Raw genomic sequence first — 12,810 nt, forward strand, 5'->3', positions numbered from 1 at the left:
ACGGCTAGTTCGGGTGATCCTTGTCAAAGTGATCTCGACCGTTTGATGAGGATCAAAATTTCTTTTAATCTCATCCGTTGAAATTTTAAGTATTGAGGAAGTTTCAAATTTTTCAATTAAATGCATTTTAATAATATCAAAAATTAAAATTTTGCATTTATTTCCTCAAAATTTTGACTTTGACTTAACCCCAGGGACCCAAGGCATAAAATTTAGCAAAATAATCAATTAACCTTAGTCCCTGGACCTGTTAAGATTTAATTTTTTAAAGGATCCACCAATTTCATCTCTGGAAAACTTAAATTTACCTAGGACCTAGGACCTATGAGGGGATAAATTATTTTTCTAACCCTCAAGACACTTTACATCATGATTTTTACATTTTTACATCTCAAGGGGGAAAACCCATTTGCAAAAGACCCTCATAGACTACCCAATTCTGCGACACAAATATAATCTAGCAGATCAAACAATTTGTAATAAAATAACCTAACCAAATAGTTAGGAATATTCCCAAATCACTTTTACATAGACTCGATCTAGAACACTAGGACTCCCCTAAGATTTCAGTGACAAAATCCATTCCGGCTTTGGGGTAAGGCTGAAGGAAAACTCCGCCGACCATCCGAGAATGTATCGGTGAGACAAAAAACTTCCCGAAATGCAAATCGTTACCAAAAAACTAGGTTTACCTAGGTGATTACATACACGACATGGATCTGTTGAGATTATTTACATTATACACATGTAGATTGGGTTTACATTATGAGATGATCCTCAGGCTGATGATGATAGCTGGATGGCAGGAACACATCGATCAGGGGCTATCCCTTTTGTGAAAAAGGGGGGGTTACAGCTATGGGTAGTTGACACGTAGTGGTCAACAAGGCTAAAGCACATGAGATCTCCAATACCCAAAAATGGTTTGGGTAGAATCTAACTTGTTTGAGAGATATTAAAATCATTAATATTTTTAGTGGAGTCCCTAAGTTTAAACTTAGGGAAAATAAAATATTAATGTGAATTAATATAAAACTAAGTTAGAATGGTCCAAAAGTCATGGATCAAGCCAGATCTAATCTTAGTCGTTGATTAGGGACTTAATCTCGGCCTTTGAATTGTCAATGAGAAAAGTATAAGAGGAGGCTTGAGGGTCACTTGGAAAACACACCGAGTTGATCAAGAATTCGCTTTTTTGGGGCAGGGCTTGCTGAGGAAATCTTAGGAGTGATCAAAGTTGTAGCTGAGGGGCAGTGAATACAGAAGCAGAGAGGCGGAGAGGGTACTGGGAGCATCAGCATAGAAGCTGGGAGAGAGGGACATAGAGCTAGCTAGAGGCCACGCAGAGGCAGCCAGAAGCCACGCAGAGGCAGCCAGAGGCCACGCAGAGGTAGCCAAGGGCTGCGCAGTGCCTGAGGAGAGCCAGCGTGGGTGACGCAGAGGCTCCAGAGGCTGACGCAGGGCTAGTTGGGCTGACGCTGGGCCAGAGAGGCTGACGCAGTCCCTAGAGGCAGACGCTGGGAGATTTTGTGGGGCAGATTGGAGCTGAGAGCTATGGGATTGTTCATCCGGGGTTTTTAGCCGGAATATCTGTCTTCGATTAAGAGGTACTACTGTCGAGTGCATTCTTTGTTGGGTGAGCCATTTCTGGCACCCATATTGTATTTTGAAACTGCTTAATAATAAAACCCTCAGATAGCTGCATCGATTTTCCTGCATTGGGTTTTTTCGGGAACATTAGTCCAAAAATAATAGTGTCACTTGTGTTCTTGTTTTTCCTTTAGTTGATGATCTATATGTGTTGAGCATGTACTTGTATTTATTTTCAATATTTACATGGTAAATAACTTGTTAATTAACAAAACAAGTAGGAGAAATAAATCAGAAAGTACATGAAGGATTTCTAACAGTTAGACTTAGAAATTCCAACATGTTGAATGAAGTATAAATGACCTTGAAGCTACTTCCGTTAAGCCCTAATGCCCAACGAAGTTGTCTCTTAGGCCTCCTTGACAAATGGAAATCAATCCAAACTCTAAATCTTCTATGACTCCATCTCTCCAAAAGGAAAAAGCACTGTTCCTCCTTTGGTGATCACTTTAAAGCTTATTTATTTCACCTTCCCCTCTTTTTGTAGGCCTAACCTGCATAGGTCACCTAGGGCATCAGTTACCTCACAATCTAGCCATCCAAATACTTAGATTTTTCGTCTACAACTGCGATGGTGTGTCCTAAAGAAGCCCTAGAAATTTCATGAGATTCTGACAATGATATCTTGAGATATCACAAGCCCTAGCTCGAAGACCAATTCTTACCCTTGGTTTCCCTTAGGCTAGAAACCTCACTGGGATCCTTGCATTTCTTTTCATTGAAAATTCATTCCTTGATCCCTACCCCCTCCCTAATTAGGTCAAGTATATCATGGGTTGCTAAATCCTATCCTCTTGACCTAACCTTGGGTCCACTTGGTCCCGTGTGGTTCCATGCATTATCAAGGTTAATTCTTCTAAGATCGCTTGGAACCCAAGCTTCAGAATTCTAGGGCTTAGGGATCTCCTTTATAAGACACATACTCAAAACCTAACCCTTGAAATTCTCCCCAAGCCCTTCCTAGAGAGCCTTCCATCTTGTCTTCCAAGATAAGCAAGCCACAATCTTGAGCCTCTCTTGTGAATAGGCTTCTAGGATCACCCTTCATCCTATCTTTGATCTATTCATCTTTGTGATCCTTATCCTTATCATACCAGGTCTCCTCCCATCGGTGAAAGTCCATAAAGAGTAGGGAGCTTTAGTTGAGGTGACAATGGGCTATTGCTCCATTGTTGCCTTTGACTTAGCAATTGTCCCTTTAGGATTCCCTCCTAGGACCCCTGTTAGTTTGAGTGGTAACACCACCCTAGCGGAGCATTGTTATTCATCTGAGGCTATACTGGAGGGATTCTGTAGGGGAAATCGAGCTATTCTGGAGCAAACTGGGCATAGGCAAGGACCACACACTTCTGGGAGGAGAGAGCTACTAATCATAGATTGTTCCGGGGAAATTAGAGGCCCATTTCCTGATTATTTTGGCAGCATTTTGCAGGTGACTTACAGGCTGATTTGGTGGTAGCACTTCAAGTCGAAATTATCTTCTTGGGCATGCGCATAAGTGGCTGATTGAAGGGCCTGTGTTTTATATTCGTTGTGGAGGATAGACCAGAGTTGGGGGTGATTTGTGCTAGGGGGCATCAAGAGAATTATTGGATGGATTGATCAGCTATTTTGGTGGGCATTTGCAGCAGAATTTTGGGTGGTACGAATTTCCCAGCAAGGGGAGGTGCTCACTCTATTTGGGGGTAATTTTGGAAGGTGGGAACTAGGCCCAAATATTTCTGGGCTTTTATGGGTATTTAAAGGAGAGCTCCCGGTTAAATTTACAGAATTTTCTGTGTAGTATTAAGGCCCGAAATCCCATTTTGTTCTGCAGTGCGTTTTATTACTTAGCTGGTAGTTTGCATCATTTTGTAGGTTTTCTGGGTGGTTGGTCTGGGGCATATTACTTTCTGGGTTTTGTTGAGCACATTGGGGAGAGGCACCAACTGCAATTTCAGGAGGTTCTGAGCGCAAGGGTGGCAGTATCACTGTTTTCTTCCAGCAGTAGGAGCGGGAATTTATTGGGTCTGCGCAGAGCTTAGCTGGGCTGATGTTTGAGCACTTGGGCAGTGATTTATCAACCTGAGGCTTTGCTTGCTTGCAGCAGCAAGCCCAGGTTCCTCTTTCCTTCAATATATTGTACTTATTGAACTCAAAATTTAATATAAAGACCTAGTTTTGGTGCCAATATATGTGTATCTGCTATTTATATATGTTTTCCATTTTTGGGTGATGTTCATGAGCATGTTTTTCTGTTATTCACTGTTAATTTCCTAAAAAGAATATTACAAATGGGTGGTTTTATGTAATGTATGCAATGAACCTAATGGGGCTATATAAGGGGATAAGGATCAAATGCATATGTAAATAGTGGGCCAGCTTGGTAGTGGGCAATAAGTGAGATATTTAGTATAGAAGACATCAATAGAGTTATTATTTCAAATTGGCTTATAATAATTGCGTTGGAATGTATTTGGGCAATTTGGAGTTATTATAGTAATAAATAACTGATTAATTTTTTCCCCAAGGAAAACCTCGTGGAGAAACCCAAGGGCTGCTTTCCCACATCTGTGGATAGTATCTCTAGTGTGTTGCACCCAAGGGGTTCAAACTGCACACTTGGTGGCATGAAAGTAGCAAAATTCTGAGCAACATTGGCAACAACCAGTTGAGCTAATCCCTTGGGTTCAATATCTATATTGTTGTGTAGCTCATCATAATAATAATATTTGGAGCTGTGTTCGACGTGAATATTTGGTGTGCATTGTGTCTAAGCAGGTTTGTCAAAAAATGTTCTTACACAGTGGAAGTCAATATTCCTGAAGGTTGAGCCTACTTATTTAAGTCACTTTAACTGGTTGTTAAGTTTCCAGTTGCCAGGATCTGATTTATATTTTGTATGTGAATGTAGTTTGAGATTCTCCTTCTACTATGATGTCATTAGTACCTATCTTTTGGCAGATCTTTAGACCTGCTATCAAAGTCAAGATCCCAGCTTGATTGTTTGTGTCTTCCTCTATATTTTGCTTATTTGTTGCAAAAATATTCCATCTCTGATCCCTTAGTACTGCTCCATAAACCGCTTTCCCTGGATTTCCTCTTGTTGCCCCATTGAAGTTAACTTCTTTTTTCCCTTCCTTTGGAAGTTGCCAACTTTTTCCTCCTGGAAACCAGCTGTCCTTTCTCAGTCTTATACACATAGTTGGGAAGTGTGTGCGTTGCTTGAATTCTATTCATGATTGTGGATATTAGCTTCCAATGTTCAGGGACAGGTTCTGAAATTGCTCAATTTCAGCACCGATAAGAATCATGTATTGCCAGTTCATTCAAAATGTCTAAACCCTTTCAGTGTGAATACCTGACATCATTTTATATGGTGTTCTATATGTGAGGGTTAATCTCGAGAGAAGAAGATAGAAACCCAAGTAGGCTAAAGCTTTAATGTTACAGTCATGATGGTTACAATATCTACATTTGTCACAACCAGTGTTTAGTTTTAATTTTCTTTGCTGGATTTTATTCGTTTGGTTTGTGTGTTCTGAAATTTGAAGACAACTTGGAAAGCCTTGTAGCTGTGATTTTATTTTAAAAGGTATATGAAAGGTATGATATGGTGTGCAAATAGAAATCTGAATGTATCTATACATGCAGAAAAGACTCGAGGAACAACTTAAATGCAAACTTCTGGCACTGTCAACACAAAAGGGTTCTTTGACAAAGGAGGTAATTGTTTATTCTTTAAACGTTTAGCCCTATTGGTAAAGGAATTATCTGAAATAAAGCACCATTTTTGTTAGTTGTCTTATCATGTGTATTGCAATTGCAGATGGAGCTTGCAGAAACAGTTTTGCATGAACTTGATAATCAGTTGAACAAAATCTCCAAAAGTGATCTTATTGCTCAAGAACCAATGCTGTGTCGTATGCTTCAGGTGAAATATTTTTGTCTCTAATGAAATTGAACTGCATAGTCAATTTGGACTGCTTCATACGTGTCAGTAAACATTAGTTTATCCAATACTCACCTTTCAAATAAAGCTTATTTTTTCACCATTATCAGCATTAGATTGTCCTCCATTTCCTTCATATATAATGTATGTAAAATTGTGAGATCCAAAGTGAAAATGTAGACAATGCCATTTCTATAAAACTTGCAATTGTTCAATCTCATGTCATTTTTCTTTTTGTAGTTGCTGGTATAATGATCCAGATTTATCAAAGGAACAAAATGAAATACATATTTGTAACCAAAACATAAAGATACATTGAAACTTGACTTCTCCTAATAAATGGAAAGTGGTCAAACTGTATAAATGCAGAATGTAACGGACTAGCTCGAATGTTGGTAGCTTATTTATGAAGAGAGACGTGATGACTACATGCCTTCGCTAGAGTGAGTTGCAATGAGGTTGAAATTCTTTTTTTAACATCAAAAGCAATGAGGAAACCCTAGACATCCAAAAATCTGACCCTAAGAGATGAAATGCCAAAAGGATTATGGGCCCCACTGGGGTTAGTTGGTACATCAACCTCATAGGGTCATAACTTTTGCATACAATATCCATTTGGCGCACTTGGTAACTTATTGGAAAGGTCTAACTAAGAATTACACATTTCAACCGACCTAGGTTTTGCTTATCGCTATTGCTTGGGTTCCTGCCATGTAAAAAAAACATCATTTAGGGCCTCAAAATGGCCTCAGAAGTTTAGGACCCAAAAAATTGTCGAGAAACTACCAAAATGGAGAATTGCGCTTTGAAGCAGTGCAAGTTGATGGCCATCGATATCCACCTAGATTAGTCCTCCCCCCTTGAGAAGCAATGGTCTCCATTGCGTTGAGTGCCCCCTGTTACCCACCAAAAGTGGGTGACCCCATAGGAGAATTTTTCTCCTAGACATCTCTTTAGCCAGCAGCCCCTGACAGGCACCAATGTAGCCAATGTATTGTGCCATTTGATCTCCGCTCCTTGAATCAGTCATATGTCCTCTCAGTCATTTGTCAAGAGCATATGTACGAAGGCTGGCAATCCAACCTGAAAGGTATGTTTTTCATTGTGCAATTGGGTGCTTATGCTTGTTTTCATTGGGCATTTTGGGCATGGATTAGTGGGTGACATGGAAGAAGGGTGGGTTTTGAGCGGGGTCTTGTTCCCTCACCTTAAATGGGGGGTTAATCCTCAACCCTAGTCCCCTGGGATCTCCCCTATTGACCTATAGCTTTAGGAAGGACACTACTTGGGAAACCCAGACTTTGGTAGCACGGTCCCGTTTTCCTGTTCCACATTTTTCACTCCCCAACGCACATTACAAGCCCTATTTCATCATCTTCCCTCTCTGGTTCCACATGACCACTAGGTCCACAAGGCACTGACACACCCCCTGTTAAAATTGGAAACTAGGGCCAAACTTCATGTGGGTAATCTTATTCATGGCTAATAATATTTTTATTAGATTCCTCTCGTCGAGAGGTGTAGGATTGATATAAAGATCATCCGATTCCGATAAGTATTCATGGAGATATGAATTTATTTTGATTATGGAATTATTATCAAGCCGACCTACAACACATGTAGGCTCAGAAGCCCAACAGTCGCATCTATTCAAACACCAACATTGTGTATAAATACATGAGGACTTTTCCTCATTTGGACTCACTCATCTCATCACATCTCTCTCTCTCTACTCCGTAGAAAAGAGTCTCTTCTCTACTGCGCAGAAAAGGGTCTCTCCCTCACACGTGAAGCCAGAAGCTACTGAAACTGAAGCTGCAACTGCAGAAGTGAAGTTTGACCTGTGTGAACCAGAAGATCTCCTCATCTGAACTGCGTTGTAGGTTCATCTGAACCTCCTCTGGAAGCCACAACTTTTGGTGGTGGAATCAAGCCGATCCGACGGTCGATCTGTGAGGTATCGTCTGCCCTAGTTTGATGATGAAGCCGTTAATGCTGATGTTGTTGATCTAGGGTTTGCTACTGCTGATATAAATCAAATTTATTGTACTATTTATCTCTGCTGAATTATTGAAGATAAAAGAAGATTTGATCAAAGGGTTTCCCCACACATTGTGGGGTTTGTCCCTGGCTAGCCGCCACATCTTGTGTCTCTTGTCTTGGCTTGTTTTCGGTCGATCGTTTAATGTTCTATCTGCACTTTACTTTATGTACATGTGATTGCTAATCTGTGGAATATTGTTATGAAACCAGCTCACAAAAGATAGAAAAGATAGATCCACGCCTTAGAATTCAGCCTCTTCAAGGGGGAAACCTCCTTTACATTACATAAATGAACAATTCTTGGATGATACAAATGAAAAGACCTCCTTTCTATATATAGGAGTCTAAGGGGTCATAACATAATCAGAGCCGACATAACAATAATAATGTAAGGGCACAATAATAACAATAGTGGGTTTATATGGGGCACAATAGTAACAATATGGGCACTACATGGGTACATCAATATAATAAGTGGGTTGTACTAATAACAATAAGGGGTTACACTAGTAGTATAGGGGCCTAACATGCCCCTCTCCTTCAAAAAGCATTGTACTCAACGCTTGAGTAGTTCTTGATGCTTCTGTATAAAATTCTTGTCCTCCCATGTGGAATCTTCAGCGGGTAAGTTCTTCCACTTGATGAGATACTCTGAAATTGATCGATTTCGTAGCTGTCGGGTTCTTGTTTCTGTGACTGCTCCAGGTTCCAATATGATTTTTCCTTCCTCTTCAATTTCTAGCAATATTGTTTGAATTGGGATCTTTTGCAACTTTTGAATAAGTGGCCATACTTCTTCGTCCTTCTTCCATTCATCCCTTGCTTCATTTATCCAATCTGGTTGGATAATAGAAATAGCACAAAATAATGCTTCCACATCCTCGTCCTTGAAGAGTCTTCCCATTCGGTAAGGTCACCATTTTTTAAGTGCATGTAGTATTGCCAACATTTCCTTCTCATAAATAGCTTGCTGAAGATGTAGCGGTAAAAATACCCAATCACCTACATCAAAACATTTTTCACTATGATGTTGATCTACATGTTGTTTCGTTTGATTTTGCATCGAAGTGGCATTATCCTTTAAAAGTTGGAGAACTTGTTGTTGATGCTCGATGTGATCTTTCACTGCTTGAACCTTTTTCTTTTTGATATGTCCTTCAATCTCTAGAGTTTGAGGAGTGGTAATTTCTTCCAATCCTTTACAAGATATGGTCGGATTCATTTCTTGATGCTCGATGTGATCTTTCACTTCTTGGACATTTTTCTTCTTGATATGTCCTTCTATCTTGATAGTTTGAGTGGTAATTTCGACCAATGAATTACAAGATATGGTTGGATTCATTTCTTCTTTCTCGATGTGATCTTTCACTTCTTGCACCTTTTTCTTCTTGATATGTCCTTCTATCTTGAGAGTTTGAGGAGTGGTAATTCTTGCCAATGCTTTACAAGATATGGTCTGATTCATTTCTTCATTCTCTGGGGTGGGGTCCTGGCGTATATCTTCTTCTTTTGATGTTTCTTGATCCTTTTCTTCCTCCTCTTCATATTTTATGTAAAATAATTTCTTCTCAGCACACTTATGACCTTTAGTGCATTTGCTATCACAATTGTAACAAAGCCCTTTTTCTCTTTTTTCTTTTAATTGTTGTGGTGTAACCCTTGTAGGTTGTGGAAGGCTAGGAGAAACAACATCTTTATAATTGTGAGGGTTATGCTTCCTGGTTTCCATAATTTTGTTTTCCACTATGTCACAAAGCCCTTTTACTCTTTCCAATTGTTGTGGTGTTGCTCTATAGAAGGTGTTGCTCTTTGTATCCTCATAATGTGCTATCATTTCCTCCATGAAAATTGACCACGTAACAAGTTGTTTATGAGAACAAATCCCTTCATACCATAAAAATTGATCCGGTTCTAAATATGAAGATGCAATACATACCTTTTGTAACAGTGGTACACCATGTAGATCAAAATATTGCTCCATCTGAAGTATCCAATTTACCGGATCCTTGCCATCAAACTTCCTCATCTTGCTTTTTCTTGATTTTAGGAGCTCGATCTTGAAACGACTGTAACTCTGTACTTTCAGATCTTTAAGTTCTAAAATTGTGGCCTGTAGTAGCCCTCTCTGTCCTCTTTCCAATGCCACCAGTCTGATCCAAATTGGATTTTCCAAGAAAGAGTTATGCACAATCTCCCAAGATGACTTGATTATAGACCTTCTTACGAAATTTCAATCCGATACTCAGAGAGAAAGTTATGACGATTTTCCCCAGGTCACTTATTTGGAATGTAATTCAGGAGTTTGCAAAAAGACCAACTTCCTCAAATCATATCTCCGCAAATATAGTGCAAAAATCTCTGAAATTTGGACCCGATATTTAATGCGATTTCTTCTCAAATGGGTTTTTTTAGCTTCTGAAATGTCGCAGAAAAAAGTTATAGCGAAAATACCACGATGACCTGTTTGGAGCAGCGAAACCCTAGAATCCAAAGCTCTGATACCAAATGTTATGAAACCAGCTCACAAAAGATAGAAAAGATAGATCCATGCCTTAGAATTCAATCTCTTCGAGGGGGCAACCTCCTTTACATTACATAAATGAACAATTCTTGGATGATACAAATGAAAATACCTCCTTTCTATATATAGGAGTCTAAGGGGTCATAACATAATCAGAGCCGACATAACAATAATAATGTAAGGGCACAATAATAACAATAGTGGGCTTCTATGGGGCACAATAGTAAAAATATGGGCACTACATGGGTACATCAATATAATAAGTGGGTTGTACTAATAACAATAAGGGGTTACACTAGTAGTATAGGGGCCTAACAAATATAATAAGAAAAAGAAGTAAACTGTTATAAGCATAGAACATACCATAACATAACATGGTATCAGAGCCGAGGTGAAGACAAAGCCCGAGCAAGAGCAAGAGCAATCACCGAAGAGAAGATTGGCAAGGCTATCCTAAAATAACTATGGGGTCCTCAACACTCTTTCTTGCCGAAGACAAGCTCCGTGAGAAAGCTGACTATCACGGATGGAAGATGTCTATCGATCTAACCCTAGAAGATCAAGGAGTGTTGGACCATGTAAGAGGCAATATTGTTGAGCCTCCATCAAATGCATCTGCTGCTGCCTAGAACAAATGGAAAAATGGAGAAGTCAAAACAAAGAAGATCATCCGGGACTCTATCGACAAGCACTTGGTGGCCTACATCTCTGAACTGGACACCTCCAAGGAAATCTACGATAGACTGGTGAGTATATTTAAAGTTATTGATGTAAATCAAGTTTTGTTTCTTAGAAATAAACTGAGGGAAATCAAGAAGGGTAAATATGAGAGTATGCAAGCATACTTCTTAAGAATCACCGAGATCAAAAACGATCTCCTATCTATTGGGAAGACTATTACTGACAAAGAAATGGCACTCACGACGCTTGGAGGATTACCATCCTTATGGTACGTGTTCAGGACTACGCTTCTGAACAATAATATAATTCCTGGTTTCCAGGAATTAATGGCTAGATGCATTCAAGAAGAAACAAGGGTAGAAGAGCAAGAAATGCCCATGCCTAAAGGTCCTCCTGCTGCCTTTTCTTCTCATGCTAAGAAAAGAAATAATTCCGGGACTAAATCAAAAGGAAAGGCTGGACCTAAGGGTGGAAGAAAAGGACGATGTTACATCTGCGATAAAGCAGGTCACTATGCAAGGGAATGCCCTGATAAAAAGGACTCTCACCGTGACGATGATCAAAATCCCTCTCATGGTAATTGAAGGGATGGAAAATTCAATAGCAAAAGTAAAAGGAATGCTGGAAATCAAGGAAGAGGACAACCATTCAAGAAGGCTAGAAATTCCAGGATGTATTAAATGCACCTGACCTCAAAAAGAACCTGGTGTCCATATCGACAATGGAAGACAAAGGCTACAAGGTAACCTTCAGCGATGGCAAGGTACGTATATGGAAAAATAATGTTAAAGATGCCTTTACTCTTGGGTTTCGTGTTGATTCATTCTATCAGGTCGATGGAAGTCCGCTAGGTGTCATATATTATGACCAATGTTGATAATAGCGGTATCGGGAAAATATCGGCGAGGGTCCAGAAAATATCTTATCGGCAATATCGGCGAAAATATCGGCAAAATATCGGCAAATATCGGCAAACATAAAAAATGCATAATATATTCATTTTTTTTCAGATTTTTAAACATATAAAGCAATAACAACATGAAATAAACACATTGGCACATAAATATGAAGAAAACACTGATATATATGATGTCAAATAGAAATGATACATCAAAGGCGATACCAAATCCTGCTGATCCCTGATAATTGTCCATTCAAGGACTCAAATGTGGAGATTCAATACAAAATAACATCACATATATAAAAGTATCTCATCATCATGAGTTATATGTAGCACAACAAATAAAACTAGCAGCTATCTATCTGAAATCAGTGCCCTCTCCCCCTTTTACGAGAAAACATGATGGGCTGTTTTCTAGGCCTGCCCCTAGTAGTAGGAGGCCTTGACCCTGCCTATGCACCTAATGTCAAATAATGAGTGCTAGGTATGGGGCTATGCTCTCCTATATCTATAGCAGATGGTGTTGATGCTGATGCTCCCGCAATGTCCTCCTCCTCCTCCTCCTCCTCCTCTGAGTGTTGCTGCTCCTCTGACTCTGAGTTCTCCTCTTGCTGCCCCTGCTCTAATGGATCATCTGCCACTGGCTCTAACCATGAAGGTGACTCCTCCAAGAGGGGCTCCTCAGACTCCACCCTCAACGGAGACAATACATCAATATTGTCTAAGCTAAGTCACATGACACGAGGACACGAGACACGAAGGATACGTAAATACGAGTATTCAATACGAAACACAACGACCTGGGAACAAGACATGGGGGACACGTTTTATATATATATATACCAAAATATAGTTTTTTATCCATATTAAATTGCAATCAAATTAAAATATAATTACTTCTCAAAGTTCATAGTTCACTTTAAAAAAATAAATAGAATCAAAATTTACTATTTAGAAATTAGAATGTGATAGGCTTGGTCTTGATTCTTGAATATTCAATGTTCTTTGTTCATGTACAACTTACAAGCACATAAGAAAATAACTAAAGTCTAATCCTATTGATTTCCTCTGCTCCTCTTGCGA

General features: G+C 39.4%; 1 protein-coding gene across 1 annotated transcript in view; it reads left to right on the forward strand.

The window, feature by feature from the left end:
- LOC149258807 (uncharacterized) overlaps positions 1-12,810 on the forward strand; it is a 408,511-nt gene that overhangs the window by 270,202 nt on the left and 125,499 nt on the right. The window contains exons 9-10 of the mRNA XM_089416332.1: positions 5,284-5,355; positions 5,459-5,563. Coding sequence (XP_089272458.1) covers positions 5,284-5,355; positions 5,459-5,563 — 177 coding nt within the window. The remainder of the gene's footprint in view (positions 1-5,283; positions 5,356-5,458; positions 5,564-12,810) is intronic.

This window comes from Pinus tabuliformis, chromosome 6 (genome assembly GCF_031772625.1).
Source record: "Pinus tabuliformis cultivar Carrire ecotype Pingquan chromosome 6, CPIR1, whole genome shotgun sequence".
In the NCBI taxonomy this organism is placed as follows: domain Eukaryota; kingdom Viridiplantae; phylum Streptophyta; class Pinopsida; order Pinales; family Pinaceae; genus Pinus; species Pinus tabuliformis.